At 48.9% G+C, this 27,640-nt stretch overlaps 2 protein-coding genes across 6 annotated transcripts in view; one reads left to right on the plus strand and one right to left on the minus strand.

The window, feature by feature from the left end:
- The window catches only part of CDH23 (cadherin related 23), a 533,292-nt gene that overhangs the window by 35,842 nt on the left and 469,810 nt on the right, over window positions 1-27,640 (minus strand). For 4 of the 5 annotated variants that reach the window (XM_065551950.1, XM_065551951.1, XM_065551952.1 and 1 more), the window contains 5 exons: window positions 10,129-10,350; window positions 9,906-10,025; window positions 5,153-5,333; window positions 2,247-2,380; window positions 695-904 (listed from right to left, as the gene is read on the minus strand). In XM_065551950.1, the coding sequence (XP_065408022.1) occupies window positions 695-904; window positions 2,247-2,380; window positions 5,153-5,333; window positions 9,906-10,025; window positions 10,129-10,350 (867 nt within the window). Of the gene's footprint in view, window positions 1-694; window positions 905-2,246; window positions 2,381-5,034; window positions 5,334-9,905; window positions 10,026-10,128; window positions 10,351-27,640 lie in introns of those variants that run through there. The other variant, XM_065551954.1, reaches the window with a different exon arrangement.
- The window catches only part of VSIR (V-set immunoregulatory receptor), a 48,729-nt gene continuing 41,265 nt past the window's right edge, over window positions 20,177-27,640 (plus strand). Inside the window, exons 1-2 of the mRNA XM_005281873.5 lie at window positions 20,177-20,365; window positions 21,423-21,585. Coding sequence (XP_005281930.1) covers window positions 21,501-21,585 — 85 coding nt within the window. The 5' untranslated portion in view covers window positions 20,177-20,365; window positions 21,423-21,500. The remainder of the gene's footprint in view (window positions 20,366-21,422; window positions 21,586-27,640) is intronic.

The following is a 27,640-nucleotide window of genomic DNA, read 5'->3' on the forward strand; positions in this document are numbered from 1 at the left end:
CTTAAAGAGCAATTAATGTGTCTGCTCTACAGCCTTAGCTAACAGCCAGTCGGCTTTTAGCTCATATGGTAGAGGCTTATGCACTAAGCTCCAGAGGCCCCAGGTTTGATCCTGACAACCGGGGTCCGTCAGTGTTACATGAGCATTTCTGAAGAGAAACTAGAGCAAGTGCCATATTCGACATGCAAATAAGTTGTTTAGCTATTCTCTCCCCTCCTAGGCCTCTCAGCTGCTACTGGGAAGGAGTACCTTCCTTGATGCATGAGTAGTGTCACTCTCAGTAATGTAGGATCTGAGTCTCTTGCATACCCTTCTTGCTAATCACTTTTGGCCTTGCACTCATACATGCAACACTCAAACCCCGTGCTGTGCAGAATCAAGCTCTGAATGAACTGCTGGTGTGTCATGTAGGTAACATGTAGATCTGCATGGTTTGGGTTGGTATGTGGTTCTCTAGCCAATGCATGGCAGTATCTGCATGCAGAACACATTTGCATCTCTATTCTGTATGCAGTTATGTTTGCACCACTGCGTGTAGGGCATATGACACAGCATGTGGGAACACCTGTCACTGTATGTAGCGAATAAAGCCCGCTGCATAATGCATGTTTGTACCCATACACGTAGTGTGGGAAGGCCTATACACAGTCACGTGAGTTGCTACGTGTAGAAGGAATGAAACCAGGAGACTTACAGTGCCATTGATGTAAAAGACGTTTTCTGCATTGCCGGCTGTTATGTTAAAGGTCAGGAGACCATTCCGCCCACTGTCGGCATCATGGGCAAGAATGCGGGTCACAAAGCTGGAGATGGGGGTGTTCTCGCTGAGTGTGAGATTCATCGGCAGGTTGAGGAGCTCAGGATCATTATCGTTAATGTCCAGAACGCACACTCCCACCATGACCTGAAATATGGAGAAGAGGATTCTGGGTAGCAAGGCAAACACCAACTGCTTTTCAATGTCTCCTCACTCTTTGAATTCCTGAATGGACTCTCACTCTTCTTCCATATTACATTCAAGCTTTGTGCTTCCTTCCATGTAGCCTCATATGCCAGGAATTTGCTACGTGACCTGCCATGATCTCCTCCCTCACCTGCTTCAAGTCACTCCTTAACACAGAAGGACAGTGAGAGAAAATGGAATACACAAATAAATAAAACAGAAATCAACCTCTAAATAAAAATCATGGAATTTACAAGGAACATGCTAACCCCACCACTCAGTCATTGCGGTAGCATATCCCCTTAGCCCTTTCGCTAGTTAGATTGCAAGTTCTTCGGATCAGCGACTTTGCCTGCATACAGACGCTCCCTGACTTATGCAAAACGTTCTGTTCCGGAACGCCTTGCCTAAGTTGGGAACATGTACCCGACAATTACGCAAAAATACCAAACCAAACCAAAAGAAAAACTTACAGAACTTTTTCTGTAAGTGCGGATTTGCGTAAGTCGGGTTTGCATAACCCGGGGAGCATCTGTATTTATCTATTTTTGCCTAGTACACGGAGGGTATTCAATAAATAATGATAAATCTGCTTCTCATCCATTTCAAAGCATCCATAACTCTGCCCCACCAACATCTCTGCTCTTATCTCCTTCAAAACTCTCCCATCCCAGACTCTGTCTAAGCTTCTCTCCTGAGAGCTTCCTTCATCTCCTTCACATACTCCTGGACTGTGCCTGAGGAGCCTGGGATTTGGCCTAATGATAAATAACAGAAACAGCAGAGCACCAAAGGCTAAACCTAAATAGGAATAGAGTAATCAAGTGGTGAGCCCAGCTCTATAAATGTGGCCTCCTGAGCCCCGCTTGGGACAGGACATGTCTCCTATGATGTGGGAGGAGGGGTCTCCTGCAATGCAATGACCAGACTGATGCCATAATTATGAAGCTACTGGCATGCCCCGAATCACAAGCCTCAACAACCTCTAGTTTACTAACTAGTGGGCTTCCTGTGCCCAATTTCAGTATACGCCAGCACTTTTTTAGGTGACATAGGTTCGAGTAGGAAGAACTTCTTCAAGCTCCAATTTGAGGCCTAGTGGAGGAAAAGAAAAGGCTGGTGGTTGTCACCTGACAGGAAAAGAATGGAAAAGGTGAGCGGAGGAAGGAGGGAGGATCAGGGATTCCTTTTTGTTCTCCGTCCCCTCACTTTTCCCATTTGGTGTACAAAGCATGCTGGGAGTGAGACATGTCAGGAAGGCCCCACTATGATCCCAGCCTCATGACCTGCCAACAGGACTCACCGTGGAGCTGAGAGGAGGTATCCCCCTATCCTTGGCAGCAATGGTGAGATTATAGAATGCAATGTTCTCTCGATCTAGCTCAGCGTCCTTCCGAACTCGCAGCTCCCCCTCCACCGGAGAGATTACAAATTCTCCTATAAGAGAGAGAGGGGGAGAAAAAGGGGGTCAGGATATTTTCCAAAGGAGCTTTGCTAGCACCAAGCAGTGAGAAATGAGGCACTCACATCAGGATAAAAAGGCAAGACCTTGCATTGGCTTCTCAAGTGGGAGTTGGTAGGGCTCTGGGGCATGTAGCTCCCTTGATTGTCACCAGTGAATTTAGGCTCTGGCCATGAAAGGGTTTCAACCACACACATAAAGTCAAGTTGGGTCTGTGGAATTAAAGAAAATATTGCCTCCCTTGTCTTATTTTATTTTAGCCAACTAAAGTGTTAATAAAGGGGAGAGGGTCACTTCCCAGCAACCTCGTATCCACACTGAGCTCTGCAGGCAGCCAGCAGACACCATACTCTTTCCCCAAATGGTCACCTTGGGCAGTGGTTACTGCTGTGACTCTCCCCAAACAGTGAACCTGATCGTGGGAGTGGCTGGGCACTCTGATGTGCTAGGTACCCCCATCCAGGACTTGTGAATATACTGGGGTGAGCAAGAGGTGTAAATACCAGTCTGCTGAATCTTTCATGAATCAAAGCCATTTCTGTGACAATGGCTAAGTTATTGTGTTCTTATGTATAGGACATTTCCAAAGAGATTTGGAGTGGCACAATCATCACCTCTCAGGGCAAACGTACTGTACCCAGGTTATTTAGGAGACTCTGAAATGTGGGCCAGCTGGCACTTGGGCTGTCCTTCCTTCCAGAAACCTGACTTAAGTAACCATGAAAATGGTGGTGTAAATCTATTCCTGGATGTTTGTTAGTACATATCACTGCACACACAGTCTGCCTTGATTAGGAGTCTGTTCTGAGCAACGGCCCAGGACTGGGATTCCAGGGGTCCTGTAGTTCTGGTTTGAGGTGTATTGGCAGAACTGTATATATCTGTGGTAAGCCTGCACAAAGGCAGCATGCAACAGGCCTGGCCAGAGCCAGGGCTAACAGACTAATTTTCCATAAGATTTTTGAAATTCAGTCCCTATAATGACAAATCAGAAACTCTCCTGTTCTTCTTTAACACCCTAGGGGCTGAATGACAAATGAGCCCAAAGTGAAGCGTTTCTTTCCTCCTTAGATGTGGGGGTATATGATGCTGGTGCTAGAGACCAGGGCCGCCCAGACAGGTGGGGGGGAGGGGTAAGTGGGGCAATTTGCCCCGGGCCCCGCAGGGGGCCCCACGAGAATTTTTCAGGGTCCCTGGAGCGGGGTCCTTCACTCGCTCCGGGGCCCCCGGAAAACTCTTGTGGGGCCTGGGCCCCCGGAGCTTCTTCCGCTCTGGGTCTTCAGCAGCAATTTGGCGGCGGGGGGTCCTTCCACTCTGGGACCCGCTGCTGAAGTGCTCTAAAGACCCGCTGCGAGGGGTCCTTCCGCTCCGGGACCCGCCGCCGAAGTGCCGGGTCTTCGGCGGCAATTCAGTGGCGGGGGCCCCCCGCCACCGAAGACCCCAGGCCCCCTGAACCCTCTGGGCAGCCCTGCTAGAGACTGAGCATTGGGGATCTCAGATTGTTGCTCTGCGAGGCACAGCCAGCACTCCTGCATGAGCCCCAGCAGCACAGCGACTCTCAGACGACTAGAACTGCGTGTTGTACTGATGTGGTGAATAGATCCTGCTGTGTGTGGGTAGTTCAAAGTGTGGTCTTTTTTTTTCTTTTAAAACAGCTTCCATGCTCCTCTGGGATTTCCCCAAAGCCCCTCCCGAGCTGGTGCCCTTCTTTTTGTTCCCTGGATTAAACCCAAGCCCGAGTCCCCGATTAATAGGCAATAACAGGTTGAAATGGTTCCTCACAGAGCAGATGCTTCTTGTAACAGGATTTCCTGATGTAGAAACTCCAATTTCTCAGAGAAACAAGTTGAGAACATAGTTTTTGAAATGCTTCCTGAGCTTTCCTAAACCACTGCAGCCTTTTCCACTCTCCCCAGGTCTCTGAAAGGTTTGTGTTTGAAAAAAAAAAAGTATATTTTGAATAAAATTGCTAGTGTGGGGCTCTCTCTTTCCAGGGCAATGGGGTCATCTGAACAAGGAGGGGAAAGAAATCATGGATGCTTTTGCCTATTCCGCTTGGTCTGGTCTGGATCTCTAGGAAAAGACATTCTTCTTTACACCCTCCCTCTGCCTGCACCTGTCCACACAAAGCTGTGATCTGGACTTTCAGCCTGACTCCCTTTATTCAATGATCAGATTGTACAGCTGGACTTTCTATTGGTCTTATACATGGAGTTGGACCTGTATCCGAGCATATAGGTGCACGTTCAGTGGACAAGAGAGAGTGTATGTGCAGAGAGGTGTGTGTTAGCAAATAGCTGTGTATACACAGGGAGCTGTGTGAGTGGACACAGGGATATACGCACATGGGCATGTGCACCAAGAAGTGTGTATATGCATTTACTTACAGGCATTTCTACAGCACTTAAGACTGCAGTAGCTGAGCACTTCACACACAATAATAATGTCCCCCTCACAACACCCCTGAGAAGTAGAGAAATGTTATTCATTTATATACTGAGGCAAGGACACTTGAAGTGACCTGCTAAGGAAGTCTGAAGCAGAGCCAGGAATAGAATCCAGACAGTTTCTGAGTACCAGTCCTGCCCCTTACCCACAAGACCATCCTTCCTCCTCAACCTATACTTACCTGTTTGTGCATATGTGGGCAAGAGGTAGTGCACAGGCATGTGTGTTTGATGGGTGTGGGAGCAATCCAAAGGAATCCTAGATATTAGCTTCTGCTTCTCCTCTCCATCCCAACTCACCAAGAGGGTCCCCTTCTATGATGCTGTACTCCACTTGTCCACTAGGCCCGGAGTCCCCATCATGGGCCAGGAAAGTCCACACCCTTGGGCCAGGCTGACCTTCTGTGATGTCAAAGGGTCCCTCATAGGCTCTTGGAAAAGTAGGCTGGTTGTCATTGATATCATTCAGGTTCACCAACACCTGCAGTTAAGACAAGAATGTATACAGTAACGGAGAAACCATGGAGAACAATGGAAGCGGAGTCCACCTTTTTTCCTCAGTCCCAGCCTGTGGCATCTAATATCCTGATTAGAGGGTGTGAAGCAGGCACCATGACAGAGGAGTCAGGGAACATTCTTTCTCAGATTGTTTTCTTAGATTAAAATGGTGGCACCTCCTTTGTCATCTCACTTTATTAAAGGTCTCTGTATGTTTGTTTAAAACATTCCAGGGTGTCTAGGTCGTATTCAGTCTGAAGCATAAGCAAAATGCTTCCGGATTTGCTGTTTTCAGAACATACTGACCAAGGAGACAGCAAATTATCTTCCTCTTTCTGGTTTACTGAATTCTCCAAAATTCAGTAGAGTTACTAAGTTTCAAATTAACATGCTGGTTTGACCCTGAGCATGCTGGTCATATTATGGCTGTGTTCTTAGCCAAATTAAATATAGTAGGAGGAAAACAAAGTTTGTATGGGCAGGCAAAGAATCTGCGGAGCCCACAGATTTGTGATGTCCCTGAAGCTTTTGCTGTTTAGCAAAGTCCAAGTAAATCACTGCCCTGCTGTCTGATTGGCTCTGCAGAACAGCACCAGCTCCTTCTGACCACTGACATGTTATTCTGGTACTTTAAAAACAGACACCACCACTCCATTCTAATGTTGGAGCAAATTAAAGCAAAAATCAGATGATTTACATGTTTTCTGCAGCACATACAGATACAAAGCTGGACAAACTGACTACCTGAGTTATGTTGAAAAATGGATGGGCAATGTGGAATCCTAGGCCTTACAGACAGACAGTAACAATCTCAAAAACTCCTCTGACCACAGCAATCATCAGCTTGATGTGGAAGACCAGGTCCCCATATGAGTTTGCATGTTGCTGTCTTTTTAGTAGTCCGTTGCTTTACTTCTCCTTTATGTATCATACACTCAAGAGTTGTTTCTAGCATTGTGCAAACCTTAAAACCTCTGGAATTTGGGCGCTTATCCAAAACAAACTGAAAGACATGGCTACTTTGCTGAAGCGTATCTCACTATGTGAATCTCTTGGTGCTATGTGTTTCTTTTTCCTGACTAGATGAGTTATTTTTATTATTCTTATTTACTAATATTACAGCAGTGTCTATGGGCCTCAGCCAAGATCAGCCCCCATTGTGCTAAGTGGTATAGCAAGAGGGAGTTTCTGCCATGAAAAGCTTACAGACAAGACTTGCAAAGAATTGCAGAAAGGAAATATTATTATCCCTGTTTGATTTTTTTTTTTTAAACACAGATGGCCAATGCACAGAGAGATTAAGTGGCTTATCTATGATCACACAGGGAGCCTGTAGGCAGGGCTGGTAGTTGAGCCCACATTTCCCTAGTCTCAGCCCCGTGCCTTCACCACAAGCCTGCCCTTCTTCTTACAATCAGGTTTCTCATGCGAAAGTTCAAGGTAACATAGGGTTACCATACGTCCATTTTTTCCCGGACATGTCCGGCTTTTTGGTAATCAAACCCCCGTCCGGGGGGAACTGCCAAAAAGCCGAACATGTCCAGGAAAATACCGGCCAGGCACTTCCCCTCCCAGGCTCCAGCTGCTCTGCTCCTCCCCCGACTCTTCGGCTCTGTTTAAGTGCCGAGCTGCCCAAGCGCTATCGGCTTCGGGCAGCCCCCTTGCCTCCAGACCCCAGCCGCCGGCCGGGCACTTCCCCTCCCGAGCTCCAGCTGCTCTGCTCCGGCGGCACAGGGTCCGGAGGCTTGGGGGCTGCCCAAAGCCGGTAGCACTCGGGCAGCTCGGCTCTTAAACAGAGCCGAAGAGTCAGGGGAGGAGCACAGCAGCCGGAGCCCAGGAGGGGAAGTGCCCGGCCGGGGGCGCAGGGTCCGGAGGCATGGGGGCTGCCCGAAGCCCGAGCGCTACCAGCTTCACGTTTTGCCGGGCAGCCTCCAGACCCTACGCCCCTGGCTGGGCGCTTCCCCTCCCGGGCTCCAGCTGTGCTGGGGAAGCGCCGGCCAGGGGCGCAGGGTCTGGGGGCTGCCCGGCAAACCGTGAAGCCGGTAGCGCTCGGGCAGCCCTTTTCGCGTGGCTGGGAGGGAGAAGGGGGAGTTAGGGCGGGGACTTTAGGGAAGGGGCGGAGACAGGGCGGAGCCAGGGGGTGGGAAAGGGGCGTGGCCAGGGCCCCGTGGAGTGTCCTCTTTTTTTATTTTTTAAATATGGTAACCCTAAGGAAACAAAATTTGAGATTCACTTTCTACAAATATTTGGCAAAGAATACACTTAAAATTCACTGTTTGCACAAACCTTCTTGCCAGTAAATTATTCACCAGAATATTCACAGAAAATGAACACTACGGGCGAGGGAACACAGCTGAAGACAAGAGATTTGCAAACTGGAGGTGAATATTTATACGAAGTTGTTCACAGTAGATACTCAGCCCTTGTTAGGTACAAAGCCTAACAATGTTCTAGCATATTAAAACAGTATTAGGGAAATGAAAGTCTGGGACTGGATGGCTGGGTTTTCCCATTGTTATTATTTATTATTGTGATTTATTACTTCTATTGTGGTAGCACTTAGGAGCCATAGTCATGGATCAGGACTGTTCTAGGCACTGTACAAAGACAAAGCAAAAAGATGGCCTCTGCCCCAAACAGCTTATAATTTAACTACATATTGAAATATAAACAAACAGCTATTCCAATTGCATATGGTGAAAACAGCGATGAGGCCAGTTTAAGAATTTGGTTGAAGGTCGGGGGAGATGTGATATCATTCTGGACACAGAGAGATGTTGCCATTTGACTTCTTTGTTTTAAGTTGCAAAAGAAAGTTGGATGGACTATTCCAGTGGTTCTCAAACTATGGGGCAGGTCTCCCAAGGGAGGAGTGGGAATGTGTAAAGGGAGGCATGAGCTCTGTGCTTTAAAAAAAAATTTTTTTTTAGAACTCTGGCTGTCAGCCCCAGGTGACTGGGGATCGTGCAGAAGGGCTGTGCATATCTGGGAGGTGGGGATCAAGGGGACAGCTGGAGCCCCACCCAGGGCCGGCTCCAGGGACTAGCACACCAAGCAGGTGCTTGGGGTGCCAACGGAAAGGGGAGGCACGTCCGGCTCTTCGGCGGCAATTCGGTGGCGGGTCCCTCAGTCCCTCCCGAAGGGAAGGACCAGCCGCCGAATTGCCGCCAAAGAATAAAGCGGCGGCGGTAAAGCTGCCGCCGAAGTGCCGCTGATCATGGCTTTTTTTTTTTCCCCTTGCCATTTGGGGCAGCGAAAACACTGGAGCCGGCCTTGGCCCCACCACCCAAGCTTGGGCTTTCCTCTCCCCTCCCAACAATCCTTCACCTGGAGGTGGCGGGGCTCCAGCTGTTAGCCCTCGGGTGGCAGCAGCAGTGTAGAAGTAAGGGTGGCAATGGGGCACTAAGTCGGCTGTGAAAAGCGATATTGACGAATATCAATTTTCACATTGCCACCCTTACTTCTGTGCTGCTGCTGGTGCAGTGCTGCCTTCAGAGCTGGGTGGCAGCATATATACTTGTGGGGGCGGAGTGTAAACGACTACAGACACAAAGAAGGGGGGCACAAACAAATAAGTTTGAGAACTACTGATCTATTCAATTCCAGTAAAGAAACAGTCTCACCATAAGTTGCCCCTTTATATGCTCACCTTGACAACCAAGTCCAATTCTGGTCAATAAGGATATAGCACAAATGGAAATGATCCAGAGTAAGGCAACAAGCAATTGGAGGCCTGGACAGACTTTCACATGGTGAGATTAGAAGGAATGGGAATGGTAGGTTTAGAAAGGAGATGAATAAAAAGTTGACTTGATACAGGTACGTAAAATAACAGATGATGTAGAAAAGCTCAGCCAGGCTCTGCTATTTCTCCTCCCCCAATACAAGAAAAAGGGGACACCCAAAGAAAAGAAATTTAAAAAGGATCAAAGGAAATAGTTTTTTTCCTAAACACAATAACACACAAATGATCAGGTTAATTAGACACGTAAAAACACACTTCCTTTCATCAAGGAAACACAGCAGCTGTTTAACAGGACACAACAATCCTGCACAACAGCTTAGATCAGGAAGTGATGGAGAATGAAGCTGTTAGTTGAAAAGTCAGGGGGAATTTTGACGGATATAACCAGGGTCTACAAAGTAATACGGGTGGGGGATAATATTAGAAAATGTGGGGTGCTCTGATGACGGGTCAGAAATGGCTCATGACTCAGCACATTTATTCAGTGTGAATCTGATGCTCCCTTTGGGGGTGGGGGGATCATCATAATGAACTCGCCCCCTTCCTGTTCACTTCTATATTTTGCAACAACATTGTGGATAATAGCGTGCAGCTGCCACACATTGTTGAGCAAGGACTACTAGACAAAATGACCTAATCACCCCAGATGAGTAGAACTATTTGCGTTCCATAGAAGGGGGATATGAAACTTCTCAAAGGGGCACTACTGCACAGAATGTTGCAAGCCCCACCCCTCCAGCTTCCCACAACACCCCTCTCTCTAATGGTCTAGAGTAATTGTGGAACAGTGCTCCCATAGCAGCTACATACCGTTGTAGTGGTTGTGAGACGGCGTGATGGGATTGGACACTGGTCTGTGGCAGTGACAACCAGGGTGTAGCGTCCATGGCTGATCTCATAGTCCAGCTCCTTCACAGTGCAGATCTGCCCCTGAAAAGACGCACAAGAGTGGTGGGTTGTCTAGTGTGAGGAAAACTAACCAAACAAACGGGAGAAATAGGGTAACAGCATGAAGAGATGAAGTTCTACTAACTGTGGTGCTGTTTATGTGAAAGGTGCCCACGATATTTCCCTCTGCGATGGCGTATGCAACTGTGCCATTGGGCCCTTCATCACAATCCAATGCCTTGATGGTAATGAGGGTGGCGTTGAGGGTGGCCGGGCCCTCATCCAGTGTGACTTCATACTGCTGTTGCTGGAACACTGGAGCATTATCATTCTCATCCAGGATAGTGACACACACTGTGGTAGTGGCCTGTGGGCAAAGAACTAACGCAGTTAGCGTCATGTGCTAAAAGAAATGTACAAGTCCTGGCTGCAGATCAATGATCTGGCTAGAGTGGGGTTGGTGGTGCAATGATCGCAGGATGGAGAATTCTTCTAGAGATAATAATAGTACATGTGAATTATTGCCAACAAAAAACGATGCTTTTCATACCTGTCGCACTTTTCATCTGAGGATCTCAAACCACCTTACAAACAATAGATAAGCATTTAACAAATCAGTAAACTGAGGCCCACAGAGGCTAAGTGCCATGCCTGTTGTCGCACAGACGTTGCCTAGTTTTGTTTCTTCAACTGTTTTACTATTGTTGGTAGCAACACTGGGAGTTGTACTGGAGACTCGTTGCTGTCTAACCCTGCTCAGAACAGGCCTACAGGACACTGTTCTGTACCAGAGCTTCTATTGTTGTTACCAGCGATGGCAGCAACAATAGATAGAAAAAAGAAGTCTAATGTTGGCACTGCCAGAGTGAATCAGGGGAAGAGCTGGAAATAGGATGATGGATTTCCAGTCACATGATCTAACCGCTAAGCCACACTCGCCCACTGTTTAAGCAGAGTGTTCTTAGGATTCTTCCAACTTTTAATAACAGTGCCCAAGTGTCTGGAAATTTTTATTGCACAGTCTTTGTGGTCAGCGAATCACTGTAAGTTCTTCCAGTCACATCTCAATGGTAGATGATAACTGAAGTGCACAAGGACTGTCAGGAGAACTGTAAATCCATCAAAGTCTTCTTAATTATGCCCTTTCCTCTTTTAACAGGAGAAACATTTGACAAATGGCAAATGCACCGTAAGTCACACAAAGATGAGTTTCTTTTATTTTAGTGGCTGGTGAGGGACAAGAACATTTCTCAGGTGGGACACTTGGCAGGGTGGCTGACTTTCCCCCTATGTCTCAATGGAATGCTCCTGTCCTCACCAGCCCGGTCTCTGAGCGAGAGAAACATTTTTACTCTGTCTTGTCACCTGCCACAGGAAATTTCACTCTGTAAGAAAGGCATGAAAGCGGAATGTGCCAATCTCACCCTGGCACAGGTCGATGATAGGGTGGGCGCAGTGACATTAGCAGCTGTGCATGTGACACAGGAAAGAGTTAGGGTAAATTAAAACAGGACAGTTGTGGGTCCCTCTGACCAGATTCTAGTTGCAAAAAACACTTGACTTTGTGCTAAATCTCTCCCTAATCAGAAGCCTCTTGTCCCTCAGGGAATAGTTTTCACAACAGCTCTGCAAAAATGTTGCACCAAAACCTCAAACCACACAATAGTCAGGTGGTTTCCTCTTTCCATTACAGACTCAAAATACGGGGCAAGTGAGTTGGAGAGTTTCTCTACAGGGTCGTACACTTCATTGGTTATGCACACTGAGCTGGCAGGCAGCGGGAGGGGCAGGAACACAGTCTCTACCCAATAACCTGTTGCAGTTTTACAGGACACTGCCACTAAACGTACATTTTATTGTTAAGATATCTCAACCACTCCTCCTCTTCTCTTTGTTCTTTCATCAGGTTCATAAACAACTTCCCCTTGACAGTGCCTGTCCGGTGCTGCAGTCAGAGAAGCTCTGTGACTAAGGGCTTGTGTACACTTACCGGAGGATTGATGCTTTGGCGATCGATGCATTGGCGGTCCATTTAGCAGGTCTAGTGAAGACCCGCTAAATTGACCGCTAATCGCTCTCCCTTCGACTCCTGTACTCCACCTGATCGAGAAGAGTAAGGGGAGTCGACCGGAGAGCATCTCCCGTTGATGTCGCGTAGTGTGGACCCCGCAGTAAATAGATCTAAGCTACATCGATTTGAATTACGCTATTCACGTAACTCAAATTGCGTAGCTTAGATCGACTTTTCCCTGTAGTGTAGACAAGGCCTCAGCCAGTCATTACTTTCTTCCTCCAGTGACCCTAATGCTACACAAACACTAACCTTAACCCCCAACCCTAATGCCTGCCTTGGTCACCTCTCCTCTTGACAGTGCCCATTCGATGCTGTAGCCAGATAGGCACTGTTTTGATTAACCTAACCCGTTTTGACCAGGAATCGGTAAATGATCTTGCCTGAGCCAGCCATTGTGTGGAGGAAGTCACAGTGCAAATCTCCAGCCAGTATTGCTTCTGATCAGAAGCAGCCCCTGCTACTCCAATCCTGACCCACTACATATCCCCAACTCTCTCAAAGCACCTCAGTCCTGACCTGCACTGTGATTTTCTGACTCATTTCAACCAAATGGGATGGAAGTATGCAAAACAACTGGAAGGAGTGAGAGACAAGTAGCTCTGATGCCATAGTGTTCCTCTGCCTGGAGCCACAAATGACACTGTGTGGAAAACAGACTTTTCTGCTCTTCCGGTTTTCTGACTTGTCACCAAAATCAAAGGGATTCTTCCCACTGATGCCTAGAGCATTCCCTGGCATTTTAGAGTTGACTCATTCCTGGTCTTCTAAAGTTACTGCATTACAGACAGACGGACAAAGGGAGAAATGCCAAGGAATTAAGTGTTAAACTCCACTTTGCTTGGCCAATTAGCTTCGCTAACCTTGTTTGATCCTTGGGCCCAGTTTCTAGGTAATTCCAGCTGATTAGTTTAGTCACAATTTTGAGATGAAACAACTGGAATTCATCAATTTTGGCTATATTTTACTTTGAGATTTTGAGCTTGTTTGAACCTGCAATTCAAAATGAAACTCAGACAACAGATGGGGAAGTTGCAAACTTAAGTGGATCAAAATCAAATGTTTTCTTGACACGCCGTGAAGCAAAAGCAGTGAGTGCAAAACTTTTGCTCAGACTGGGAACAAGGTGAAGGCCCTTTTTACTCTACAAAAATGGAACGGTAACTGGATCAGGGGGGAAACAGCAGGGCCCCTCAGAGAGATCACTTTATCTTACTCCAAATACTTAAACAGAAAGAGGACATTAGGTTTAAAAAAAAAAAAAAAAGTGAAAATGTGACTTGCGTATGCAATGATGTGCAATGAAGGCAGTTGCCCCAATCTCCACCTTGTAGGATGACGGGGGAACTGAAGCCACAGCCTGTAATAATATAGCTTTTATCTGATGGATAAGTCAAGATGTGGAATACAAAAATTCTAATAAAAGATAAGGATTTACGACGCTCTGTCCTTTGAAGCAGAGATTTGCTCTGCCTGTGTAAGGCTCTTCACAAGGGCACCTCATGAACAGTCTAAAGAAAAAACAAACAAACATTCCAAACATACCAACCAAGCCAGCAGATCTGGATCCCAGGCGTTGCTGGGAGGATGGTGCTTCCTGTTATGAGTACTTTTCTAGCACTGGGGGAAGTGATATAGAAGTAGTTCTTTGAGGGGAGAATTGAGTTATAAAGTGCTGCGCACTGGCATGCAGTGATTGTGCAGCTACTGTTTTCAGACAGCTAAAGAGAAACATTACAGAACACTTGGCGTGGGAAGTGGGAGAAACGAAATTGAGCCCCCCGAACCTCACAACATCTACAGTATATACAATCAAAACTTAAGTGATCTACAGCGAAGGGGGGATACTGTATGTGGCTGGACAACTGAGAGATTTTTAAATGCAAATACTACACATAGTGGGACATGTGTTCTTGACTCTACTGTTACAAGTAGTGAGGTTGGAGGAGGAGGAGGAAGGGGAGGTTGATTAGTCAAGATTCATTTGCTGTTGCGTATATTTTCCCATTCCTGCTTGCCATCTCAAACTATGCACGAGTTAGGCCCATTCTCAGTAGGGTACAAGATTTCTCTCCAGGCAAAACACAAGGGACAGGATTCATTATATGCCTCCCCACTAGCATCTTGGCACAGTTTCATTTCAAATGCATTTAGAAGCTTGCCTGGCATGGGGGGGGGGTCTCTCCTTTACCATTCACCAGTTCACCATGTCACACAGCCCAGTCATATCTCCTAAACTGAGCAGGGTGACACCTGCATTATAATATCACCCACAATCGCCACTATGAGCCTGCCTTTGGAATAGTGCCATATGATGCATTACAGTGCAATGAGACAACATCAGTATTGCAATGCCGCACTCATAGAGTCTTTGCCCGATGTCTCCTGCCAGCACCTCCATTGACTTTCATAGTCCAGCTCTCCTAACACACATTTCAAATTACTCTTTCCTTTTTTTGCCTTCTACCATCCTTTCTTCATGTGTTCTGAGATGCTCTTTCCAAAGAAGGCAAACGATTTTCTCTCATCCTCTGAAGGTTGGTTCTGTTGGGATCTGTACTGAGGTGGAATGACCTCATTCCAGCGCAAAGCAGGCTAACTCACTCTGTTGGGCTCAGCTAAACTTACCTCTTCCTCCTCACAGGAAGTGCAGGGGTGTAGCAGGGTGATAACCCGTTCCTGCCCTGAAGGGCTTGAAATCAGCCCTGAGAGAGGGCTGAGGCTGAGAAAGGGCTGCTGGTAGGAAAAGCAGCAAGCCTTGGCTGATTGGGAACCAGCCACAGATGTGGCCATGCCCCAATCAGGGCCCAGCTGGCCCTTATAAGAGGGCAATGGGCCAGGAGCACAGAGACACTTTCTCTCTAGCCTTTTGAGAGGGATGGACCTGGCTTCTGAGCAGGGTACCTAGACTGGAGCAGGGCTGGGGAAGGCCAGAGGAGCTGGGAAGCGCCAGCCTGGAAAACCCCCAGGCTGCAAGCCTTGCTAAAGGCCGAGAAGGTACTGGGGTTACAGAGGGGCAGCCCAAGGGTAGGCAGAGGCAGCAGGTCCAAACCCCCCTTGCCAGTGATGAGTGGCACTTACACTGCAGTATACCCTAGGAAATGGGGGCTAGGTGATGACTGGCAGTGGCCATAGACTGAGGCGAGGTGGGGATAGAGGGTGGGAGACCCAGATCTGTGAGCGTACGGCCAAGGGGCAGCACTCCGGCCTGAAAGGGGCACCGGGGTTCAGGAGGGACTCAGGCCCAGCGGCAAGCGGGACTCTGGCCTGCGGAGGGCGCTCCGGAGGCTGGAAACGCTAATTCCCTGGATGACCAGCAGGAGGTGCTGCAGGGGTGAGTCCCGCCGTTACAAGGGGGCAGTGCAGGAAGTATAAGAGCAGGGCCCTGCAGCTCCGTTGGAGCCAGAACAGGTAAAGAGCCAGACGTCCTTCCAAGGGAGCTGAACTGCCAGTGGAGCCCATGACTGGCTGCGGTGGGTGACGACTCCCCTGACCCAGCCTGGAGGGAAGACCAGCTGATGCCCCAGAAGACAGAGAGACTCAGAGAGGAAGTGGAGAATGAACTACATGGTGCAAAGACGAGGAGCCAGGCCCCCACGGCTGCAAAGCAGCCCCACCAGACAATGGTAGGAAGGATCCCAGGGAAACGAGGCAATGACTCAGCTGTGTGGGTGGAAGGCAGTGACCCCACGCTTCCCTGTCTACCCTGTGATGGGATCACCCATCACCTCTAGGGCCCTGGGCTGGGACCTGGTGGAGCAGGGTGGGCCCGGGTCTCCCACCCCTGGCTCCACACTTGGGGCTGAATGAGCACTAATCCCTAGACCCTTAGGCCTGAGCCATTGACTGCTGTTTGCTTAGCCCTTTCCCAGAAGGCCTTGGCCATTGATTGCTTATTTATGTAGCCCTCAGTTCCCCTCCCAGTCTGATGGAGATGGAGAAGCTGATAAAGTGGCTCTCCAAGAGCTAGCGACAGCAACAGGCAGTCCAGCTCCAGCAGCAACAGCAGCTCCACCAACAGCTGGGCAACCAACAGTAACAGCTGATTCGGGAATTGGGGGCCCAGCATCAGGGCCGGCTCCAGGCACCAGTGAAGGAAGCAGGTGCCTGGGGCGGCCAATAGAAAGGGGCAGCACTCCGTCTGTTGTTGAGGCGGCACATCTGGGTCTGCGGCGGCAATTCGGCGGTGGGTCCTTCAGTCCCTCGCTTCCTCTTTGCCGGCACTTCGGCGGTAACTCAATCGCTCCGCTTCAGACTTCGGGAGCAACTCAATCGGTCCGTTTCAGACTTCGGCGGCAATTCGGCGGCGGGTCCTTCACTCCCTCTCTTCCTCTTTGGCGACAGCTCAATCGGGTTTTTCTTTTTTTTTTCTTCGCTGCTTGGGGCCACAAAAAAGCTGGAGCCGGCCCTGCCCAGCATCGAGATCAACAGCAGCAATGCCTGCAATAGATCACTGCCATGCTGCCAGCCCCTGTGACACCAGGCCCCATGGGAGGGGCGATCCCGGCAGCCCTTCCTGCTCTTCTGTGCCTGACGATGACCCAGAGGCCTTTCTGGTCACATTTGAGTGGGTTGCCTCAGTGGCACAGTGGCTCCCTGAACAGTGGGCCAGTCTCCTAGCACCATATTTGACAGGCAACTGAAAAGCATGATCCTTGCCACCTCTGACATTACATCCAATACATTCTGGCAACATTTCTGGGGAGAGACATACCTACTGGGGGCCAGACTGCACATGGTCACGCAGCAGCTGAAGGACACCTGTTGGTGGTGGCTCTAGCCCAAGCAGTACACCAGGGTCGAGGTCACCAAACGGGTGGTCCTGGAGCAATTAATCACATCCTAACGCCACAAGGAAGGGCATTGGTCCTCTGTCTTCAGCTGGAGACCCTGAGGAAAGCGGTCATCTTAATGGAAAACTATGTGGCCACCGAAAGCCCCGTCTGCCCTTGCTATCAGAACCCAACCCACAGACTTTCCGGCCAAAAGAGGAACAACCCCCAAATCAAGAAACTTCCCAAGCTGTTGGCCGAGATTCAGTGAGAGTCATACCAACAGGATCCTAGGTATTGGCGGCGGTCACCTGGAGAGTCAAGGAGGGCCACAGGGTCCACTGACCTAGTGAGGGAAACCCAGACGCCTGGAAGCCCGACCTTCTCGACAAGTCCCAGACACCAGCTTAAGTGGTCAGAAATGGGCCGATGTTTCACCTGCAGCCACCATGGCCATCTCTGCCAAGAGTGCCCCATGATGGATTGTGACTTCGGGCAAGTCTGGACCAGGGAGGCTTGTGCTTGGAAACAGCCCTCCAGCAAACTGATGAGCCCTGTGGAAATTGACGGGGTACGGGTCCCCATGCTCGGGGACTTGGGCTGGAGAGACTCGTCCGACAAGACCTCATTACCACCCCAAATCTGCAGTGGGAAGTCATCTCCTTAAATGTGTCCATGGGGACATGAAGCTGTACCCCAGTGCCGGGGCCACCATGAGAGTGAATGGTGAGACCAGAACCATGACAGTTGGTCTGGCCTCAAGACTGGCCTACCCGGTCATCCTCGTCTGGGGCTGGACAGGATTTATGAAGATTCTATGCACTGAGAACCTCGACCCAGGCAAACTGAAGCCCACATTCAAGTGGGACCTCCTCAAGGAAACAGGGGAGACATCCAGTAATCCAGACACTGACATCCGGGGAGCCTGGGATGGTAAGCTTGACAGCCCTGACAAGAAGGCAGGCCCTGTTCACCAGCATGGGGAGCATCCACCAAACTCGAGCGCTGACTTTGGCTGAGATCAGTGAGAAGACCCTATGCTGAGTTGGGAGTATGAGCAACTGGCCAGAATAAACGGGAGGGTCACGGAGCCCCAATGAGCAATGCAGTACCCTTAGATTGAGCTAAAAGGGGACTGTCTATACAAGTGGACCACAATCCGCAGATGCAAGAGGCCCAGACCCAGCTGGTAGTCCCCTGATGCCACAGGCAAACTGTCATGAGGCTCGCCCATAATGTCCCCGCTGCTGGGCATTTGGGCCACAAAAGGATGTTGGGCCAAATTTTGGCCTGTTTTTTTGGGCCAGGAATCCATTGGGAAGTCAAAGACTTTTGCAGCTCCTGCCCAGAGTGCCAGCTCGTCACTCCACAGGGAGCACCGAAGGCTCTGCTTCTCCCACTATCCATGGTAGGGGTTCCCTTTGAGAGGCTCGCCATGGAGGTGGAGGGAATCCTCGAGAGGAGCATGGCCAGTTTCAGGTACATTCTGATGATCCTGGACTATGCTACCTGCTTCCCTGAAGCAAGCCCACTCTGTAATACCACAGCCCGGACCATTGCTGTGGAGTTACTCAAGGTCTTTGCTTGAGTGGGCCTTCCTTCCACAGAAGTCACGGGAGCAGGCTTACAACTAGGAAGCTTGGGGAAAGGGCCTTTGAGCCTGGAGATAGAGCTCTCCTGTAGCTCCTCTCTGAAAACTCAAAACTGCTTGCCCTGAGAAATCTGGCAGCCGGACAAGAGAAAGAAACTACAGATGTATCATTTGAAACCCTGATGTGATTGAGAGGGGTTGCTGATTGCCCAGTATAGCCCTGAGCCAGAGTTGGGTCCACAGGCTCCAGTCCTGACAGACTTTGAGGAACCCCAAATTGGTGACACCCTGATTCCCAAACAAAGGAAGCAAGTCAGGAATCTATTAAAAGCATTCCCCAAGACCTTTATGGCCTGGCCGGGACAAACCACTCTTGTGCAGCATGTGATCCTGAGAACCCCGGGGGAGATCGTCTGAGAGAACACTCAACCCCTGCCGTGGTGAATGTGAGAGATGGTGGAGAAAGAGGTCTGAGCAATGGTAGAACTGAGGGTGATTGAGGAGTCCCAGAGTGAGTGGCGTAGCTCCAGTGTTCTGGTCCCTCAGGTTCTGTAGAGACTTTAGGAGGGTGAATTCCATATCAAAGTTCGATGCATACGCGATGCCCCAAGTCAATGAATTGCTTGACTGGCTCAGCAAATCTTGCTAGACCTTCACAAAAGGGTACTGGCACATTCAGCTGGATCCAGCCTCCAAGGAGAAGACAGCCTTTGCCACCCCAGTGAGACTATACCAATTTACCAGGATGCCCTTCTGGCTCCATGGGGCTCCCTCCACCTTCCAGCAGTTTATGGACCATATCTTATGGCCCCAAGGCACTTATGCCGCCATCTACTTGGACAACGTGGTCATGTATAGCAGTAAGTGGGAGGACCATCTCAACAAGTGGTGGCCATCCTTCAAGCCTTACACACAGCTGGACTCATGGTGAATCCCAGCAAATGCAAACTAGGCTGGGAGGAGACCACCTATGTAGGATACATTCTGGAGTGTGGTCAAGACCACCCCTTGTGGGTAAAGTCCAGGCCCTTCAGACCTATCCGCTGCTGCAACGAAAGAAGTTCCTGGGGTTAGCGGGCTATTACTGCCGCTTTGTCCCCAACTTCTCATTGATCCTAGCCCCCTTGACATAACTTCTGAAGGACAGCCCTGACGAGTTCGCTGGACACAAGACCGTGCTCAAGCCTTCCAGGCACTTAAAGACCTCCTGTGACAACCCATGCTGTTCAGCATTGACTTCTCTCAAGAGTTCGTCCTTCAAACCAATGCCTCAGAAGTGTCTCTGGGAGCAGTCCTCTCCTGAGAAGGGGAGAATAGCACCCCATGATTTACATCAGTTGGAAGCTGTTTCCACACAAGTGCAACTACTCCGTGATTGAAAAAGAGGCTCTCACTGTCAAGTGGACCGCAGAAGCCCTGCAATAGAGCCCCCTTTCTTCTAGTGACTGATCACTGCATGCTGCAAAGGAGACCAAACCATGGTTAATGAGGTGACATCTGATCCTCTTACCATATGCTTTCTCAGTTCAACACTGAGCCGGTAAAGGCACACAAACATGATTTCTTTTCCCGGGTGGGGGAAGGTGAATCTCAGTTCCTCGGGGATGGACTTAAGGGTGTGTGTGTGAGATGAGGTGGAATGGCCTCACTCTCGCACAGAGGGGGCTAACTCACTCTGTTGGCCTCAGCTAAACACTTGCAGGAAGCGTGGGGGCAGAGCCGGAAGTATAAGAGCAGAGTCCTGCAGTTCTGTTGGAGCCAGACGTCCTTCTCAGGGAGCCGAACCGCCAGCACAGCCCATGACCGGCTGTGGCGGGTGATGACTCCCCGGAGCCAGCTGCTGCCCCAGGAGACAGAGAGACCCAGAGAGGAAGTGGAGAGTGAGCTGCTTGGTGCAGAGACAAGGAACAAGGTCCCTGATGCTGCGGAACAGGGCCACCAGATGACAGTAAGAAGTAACCCAGGGAAACGAGGCATTGACTCAGCTGTGGTGTTTGGAGACAAGGCAGGGACCCCATGCTTCCGCACCAACCCTGTGATGGGATAACCTGTCACTTCCAGGGCCCTGGGGTGGAACTCAGTGGAGCAGGGTGGTCTTGGGTCTCCCTACCTCTGGCCCCCCACTCGGAGCTGGATGAGCTCTAACCCTAGGCCTATAGGCCTGAGCCATTGACTGCTTGAATACTCAACCCTTAAGCCCGAAGGACTGACCCACTGACTGTCTGCTCTGCATGTCCCCATCTCTCCCCTGTCCAGGGGGCTGAGCTACCACTTGCTCAGTGACTCAGCTGCAAGCCCGGGTGCCCGAAAGACCAACTCGGCATGACTACCAATTCTCCGCAGCTGCCAAAGGGGGCCGTCCCTACCCCTGAGACGCAGGACCCTTACAGGATCCAATAGTATCTCCTGAAAGGGAAAAAAAAACATGATTACGCTAGGAAAGGGTCACTTACCAGGCAAAATGGACTCTGGATTCTGATCCTGAATGAGCCCCTCACACAACTTGTGCTTCAATCAACTCAGCTAGAAATTGGGTTCTTTAAAAAAGTACAAACATCACTGAAACCTGGATAGTGCATCTGAGTTGTACTTTCTTGTGAGGAAAAGCATATTTTGAAGTGTCTAACTAGCTACCTCCAAATGTAACAAATCAGCCTCCTGCTACCCTAATCCACTTATTTTAAAACCAGTAACATATAAATGGAAAACAGAATTAAGTGCTGCATTTCACAGTTGTGTGTGTGCATGTGGCCACCTAATCTCTCAGTGCATGTGTTTTGTGTGCCATGGAAGTAGACAAGCTGAATTTAGCAGTCCTGCCCAGTCACAGTCCCCTGTTGATTTCAGGAAACCTGCAGGGATTGGACCATTGTGTTGAGCAGCACAAAGTTTCTTTTCTTCCTCTGACCTCCTGGGGGTGCTCTCAGCTCCTCTCTCAAATTACAGTATGCATTATCTCAGTGAAATTTCCTGTGTATGCAACTCTCTTGCTCCTTCTGTCTCAGGGTTGCTCCGAGTGCGCGTGTAAGATACAGGACAGAAAAATCCTGGAGAAGGGCTAGCTCCAATTTCAGCGAGTAAAGATGGATGTTTACCACAGTCATGCAATGAACGGCGTGTGGAAGGGCTGGGTGCTGCTCATCGCTCTCTACCTGGCTTTCTACCAAGGTAAAGTCAGATTGGTTTTCCTCTCCCCAAAAAGGAGAGGAAAGGAAAACCTAATTTTCTATCCACTTTCTGTATCCACCCTCTTTTTGTTTGCTCAGAAGTCAGAGGAATTCCAGCGTAGGTAGATATGTGTTATTTACTTTCTCACCTTCCTCCCTGTGTTAAGGTTCAAGGGAGATTTCTCAAAGACTCTTAAGGAAGGGGCTCTCTTCTGGGGATGGCTAAAGAGTGCTGTTTATGTGGGGGTAAGAAGGGGAGCTGTTGTGTTTGTTAAATTCTGCTCCCTGCAATTACTGTCCTTCTTTTTCCTTCACTTTGAACTAATTTGTGTGTCAGAACAAAGCCAAATGATAAACAAAACAACAGCGCTGGTCCCATAAAGGGATATTGAGAATGTGCAGAGATGAAGAGCTAGATTATTTTCTATTTGCTGCTTAACCCCAGCTCTTTTGGAGGTATAAGCACAGCACATTTGCCCTGGGTTCTAGGTGAATAGAGTCTTTCATTATTAACAGAGTGGCAGATAGAGGCAGTTTGTTTGAGTTCAAAGAAGACCATCTTTGTAGTCTATAGAGATGCTCATCTTTGCTGTCATTACTGCGCATGTGTTTGTGTGTACACATTAGGAAGCTGTCACTTCTGCCTGCTTCTCTGGGCATACAGGACACCAACCAGAGTAGACTTTTCATTGATCTATTAACTGGGTGCTCCCCAGTTTTCAGAAACTGAGCTGTCGAGAGATCACTGTCGGGCTCTGAAGTTTTCCCTACTCCAATAGTCTTGAGTATTTCCAAATAAGTTGGATACCAGCAAAGCTGCCAGCCTTCAGCTGCTGCTTTGGTGCCCTCAGCTGGCCTCGAATCAGGGTCACTTATCTCATGCGTGATGTCTCACGGCCTTCGCTGAACACAGAGAAGAGTTTTGTAATTGGGGCTTCTGATGTCTGCAAGTAAAAGTTGCTCAGTGAAAATTAAAGACAGAACAGGTTAACAAATAAAGGGCTACAAGCTGAAAGTGGGGTTCTATAATGATGCCTGAAACTGCAGGGAAATGATTGTGTGGGACATGATGCTCTGATCCTAACACACGCTCCCTGCTCTGTTGCTGCCAATGTGACCTAAGGAAAAATCCACCCTGACTCCAAATCTGGGAATCAGCTTAATGCTGGGCAGCCACAAATGTTTGTTTCATATAAAGAAGAAAAAAACCTCATGTTCTCCCCCACACACACCTCATTTCCCATTTCCTGGTTACTAGCTGGCAGATTTACTGATGGCTGTGGTGTGTGAAAGGAGAAATCTGCCACAAAATAGGTCTTTTTAGTCAGACAATAATTGCTAAGAACTTCTATGATTTGGGGAGATAAATAACTGTTGTTATCGTTGTTTCTGCATGCCACACACCAGAGCCCCCTTGCATCCTTCTCATTCCCCTCTGTAAACTCTCTGTGCCTTCCTCCCATGCCCCTCTATTTCAAGGGCTCTCTGTACTGCCACCCCTTCTCTTATGCTAGAGACTCTGTGACCCCCAATTCTCCTCTCCCTGCCATACCAGGGTCCCCAATTTTCCTCCCTGTGACAGGAACTCTGTGTGTATTCTTCCCCCCACCCCCCACACTCCTATTTCTTTTCTTTCTGTCTGGGAGATAAGTCATTCAGAGAGTCAACATTTTAAAACTGTATTGAAAAGAAGGGCAGAGCTGAGATGGGGTACTTTTATGCTGGGAGGTGTAAAAAGCTTCCATCAGCTGGTTCTTTGATCTACAGCAGGGATCAGCAACCTTTGGCATGCGGCCCACCAGGGTAAGCACCCTGGCGGGCTGGGCCGGTTTGTTTACCTGCCGCGTCCGCAGGTTCGGCCGATCGTGGCATTGAGGTGAGTGCAAAACTTCGCTTTGCTCAGCCAAAAATGTCAAAATCCAGAAACTTCAGGCAGCTGGCTGGAAATTGATCAGATACTGGTACACATCAGTAAATGCAAGATCAGGCCAAAGAGTTGCCATGCTTTTTAGCTCAAAACTATGCCAGTCAGACCAGTGGAGTGCTGGGATGTGGATGAGAGTGTAACACAGACCATTCAGGAGACTGGAATTCAGGAGTAGAGCTGGCAGGTGTTAGAAAGGGCAGGAACACAATCTCTAGCCTTGAGCCTATAACAATTATACATAAGCTACTTCGTTTTCAGTTTAAACTGATTTTTACCAATAAAATGCCAGGTTTGACTGAAAACGAAGGCCCTAATTATACAGCATACTTCCACTAAACCTAATATTTGATTGGCAGGTTGTCTAAGCCACAGCTCTTCCTCTCTACCTTGTTTTATCCATCTCAATGCTACTGCTCAGGCTCCTCCGCCGGCAGCACCTTGTTGTTTCATATTAACAACAAGGTGCTGCGGGCAGAGGAGCCTGAGCAGTAGCATTGTGAAATCAGAGGGAACTCAGCCAGTCATCACTGATTCCCTCCAGAAACCTTAACCCCAACATTAAACCCTAACCCTGCTGCCTTCAGGGTCATCTCTCCCCTTGATGGTGCCCATTTGGTGCTACATAGGGTTGCCAACTTTCTAATTGCACAAAACTGAACACCTTTGCCCCTCCTCCTGTCCCGCCCCCCTCCCTCCAGCCCCCCTCCCTCCATTGCTTGCTCGCCCCCCCCACTCACTTTCACTGGGCTGGGGCAGGGGGCTGTGGTGTGGGAGGGCATGAGGGCTCCAGCTGGGGTTGCGGGCTCCAGAGTAGGGCCAGAAATTAGGGGTTCAGGAGAGGGCTCTGGGCTGGGGCAAGGGGTTGAGGTGTGGGAGGAGGTGCAGGCTCAGGTTGGGAGTGTAGGCTCTTGGGTGAGCTGGGGATGATGGGTTTGGGGTGCAGGAGGGGGCTCCGGGCTGGGGCCGAGGGGTTTAGAGTCTGGGAGGGGGCTCCGGGTAGGGGCAGGGGGTTTGGGTGAACGAGGGGGTGCAGGGTGTGGGAGGGAGTTTGTGTACGAGAGGGGGTTCCGACCTGGGGCAGGGGGTTCAGGGGGCAGGGTCTGGGATGGAGTTAGGGTGCGGGAGGGGGTTCCGACCTGGGGGAGGGAGTTCAGGGTGTGGGCTCTGGCCGGGCGGCGTTTACCTCAGGCGACTCCTGGTTGGTGGCATAGCAGGGCTAAGGCAGCTTCCCTGCGTGGTATGCGTTGCCTGTGGCCCACCCCTGCAGCTCCCATCGGCTGTGGTTCCTGGCCAATGGGAGCTGCGGAGCTGGCGCTGGGGGCAGCACGCAGAGCATCCCTGATCTCCCCTGCGCCTAGTGTCTGGACATGCCGGCTGCTTCTGGGAAGCTGTGCAGAGCCGGGGCAGGCAGGGAGACTGCCTTAACCCTGCTGTGCTGGCAATTGGACTTTAAACGGCCCGGTCAGCAGTGTTGACCGGAGCAGCCAGGGTCTCTTTTCGATCAGGCGTTCCGGTCAAAAACTGGATGCCCGGCAACCCTAGTGCTGCAGGCAGAGGAATCTCTATAGATGAAATAAAACCGTTTTGACTGGGCAAAGATAAAAGAATTCACCGGAGCCAGCCAGGAATGGTGTGGAAATCTCCAGCCTCACTCCTACTCAGCCAATATTGCTCCTGATTTGAAGCAGCCGAATACTAGTTCAGTCTTCAGGCCCTGCACTCTCCAACACTTATGTCAAAGCACTTCAGACCTGGCCTGCAGTTTCATTTGCTGACTCATTTCAACCAATGGGATTGAAGCATGCAAAGAACCTGGAAGGAGTGCTTAATGACAGACTGAGTTACCACTGAGGTCACAATGCAGCACCAAATAGGCACTGTGTGGAAATCAGACTTTTCCCATGTTCCAGTTTCCTCGTTGTCACCAAAAATCAATGGGATTCTCCCCCACTGACACCTAGCATGTTCCCTGACATTTTGGAATTAATTGGACTTTGCCTTTAAAAGTTATCTCATTACAGGCAGACAAGTGCCACTGAGTTGAGTGTTAGACCTCACTTTGGTCAGCCAATAAACTGAGTAGTCTGTACAGTGCCCAGCAAGACCTGTTTCTGATTGGGGGCTCTGGGTATTAATATAGCACCAGTAATAATGTTACTCTGGTGAAAGAGGGATGGTTGCCTGCCCTTGTGGAAATTGCCAGTTGCACCTTCCTCTGGACACATTTATGTGGATATTTAAGCAATCAAACAAAGAAAGATTTTCAAAGCTCAACAGAAATTAAAACTAGTCCTTGATTCCAACATAACACTCCTTACCTGTACCTCTAAGGCAGAGGTTCTCAATCTAATTACCATTGCGGGTTGCATATGTGTTATGTGGGCCACATCCATACAATATATATAATACCTGTATGGCCCTGAGGATGTCACATAGGCCGCAGCTGTGTGCTGATTGGGCCCCAGGTTGAGAACCTCTGCTCTAAGGTAACTTTTCTGCTGTTCACACTCTGGGCATGGCCTTTCAGAGCAGACATCCTGTCTTGGGCTCAGGTTCTTGGGAGGCCCCTGCAAACACTGTTCTTTCAAAGGTGTGTCGTGCCAACAGTCAGGCCTCCTGCAATCCACTATTAGTATCACCCTGCCAGGCATTCTGCACAGAACAGATTAGTGGAAAGGCAGGTTGCAGAGCATTGGTTAGGACAGGAATGGACCTGGAGTGTCCACCGCTCTGTGGGTAATAGGGGGAACAGAGAGAGACTACTCAGTTGATGGTACCCTGTGCTACTAAAGGGGGTGAAGACAGCACTACACAAGGGGCAAAGAGTGGAAGGGACTCCAGGATAGTGAAGCTCTGCTTATAGTGTCTTGTGTAGATTAAAATGCACTTTACTGTGGGCCTGATTCAAAACTCACTAAAATCAAGGGGAGTCTTTGTAATGTCTTCAGTGGGTTTTGGATTAGGCTCTAAGTGAGGGATTCACTATTTTTAGCCATCTAGGACATTGGAGCTAAACATCAGGTCGCATTTAAAGTAATATGCTAATTCAAGTTTATTATTATTTGTCTTTGGTAACGCTCACGATGGGCTGGATGCTTTTCAGACAGATGAGAAGAGACAGTCCCTGTCCTGAAGGGTTGCCAGTCTAAGGGCTTGTTTATAGAGCCCTGCAAATCTGCAGATATCCGCGGACCATATTTGCAGATCGCATGCGGATGCAAATTTTGTATCTGTGCAGGGCTTTACTTGTTTATACAAACAGTGCACAGCAAGCTCAACTGTAAATCTACCCTGACCCAGCCTGCCACACAGTAAGTGAGTGCCCTTGTGGACTCTGCTGCTGCTCACTAAAACTTCCATAGTGCACTTTATTCGACTTGTGTTTCAAAGTGGGATAGATTAAAGCACACGACAGAACTTCCAGTGTGTGACAGCAGGATTCCCAAAGGCAGTCGGTGCATGGTACGCTAGAAAAGGCAGATTTACACGCCAGCTTGCTGTGCCTTAATTTCATACAGACAAGCCATAAGAACAGACAGAGCTTAGAGGAAGGGCCAAGAAAGCCAGGGATGTAACCGTATGCGCCGGGTGTCCCTAAACCTCCAACTGCCAGAAGCTGGGACTGGACAACAAGGAACAGATCACTTGAAATTGGCCTGTTCTGTTCCTTCTCTCTGAAGCATCTAGCACTGGCCACTGTCAGAGACAATACTAGCTCAGTGGACCATTGGTCTGACCCAGCCTGGCCGTTCTTATGTTCTAATGGCAAAGGGATCTCTGTCTAGAGCCAGGCAAATAACATTTTTTTTTGTTTTTTTTGGCAATTTAAAAATGTCCAAAAAATTTCAGGGTGGACAGAAAATGAAATGAATTGAAAAGTTTTAAAAATGTAATTCAGATGAAATGAAACATTTTGTTTCAGTTTAGCGCATTTTTAAATATTTGACATTTAAAAAAATAAAATTACTGGAAATTTTGAAAGAAAAGCTAGTTTCAAACCAAAAAATTAAAAAAGGTTTGTTTCAAAAATTTCAAAACAAGACATTTAGATTTTTTGGGATTTTTTTAGATGAATAATTTGGTAAAGCCAACATGAATTCACAGAACATTTTTGTGTAACTGAATCTGC

This window comes from Chrysemys picta, chromosome 7 (assembly GCF_011386835.1).
Source record: "Chrysemys picta bellii isolate R12L10 chromosome 7, ASM1138683v2, whole genome shotgun sequence".
Taxonomy (NCBI): Eukaryota; Metazoa; Chordata; order Testudines; family Emydidae; genus Chrysemys; species Chrysemys picta.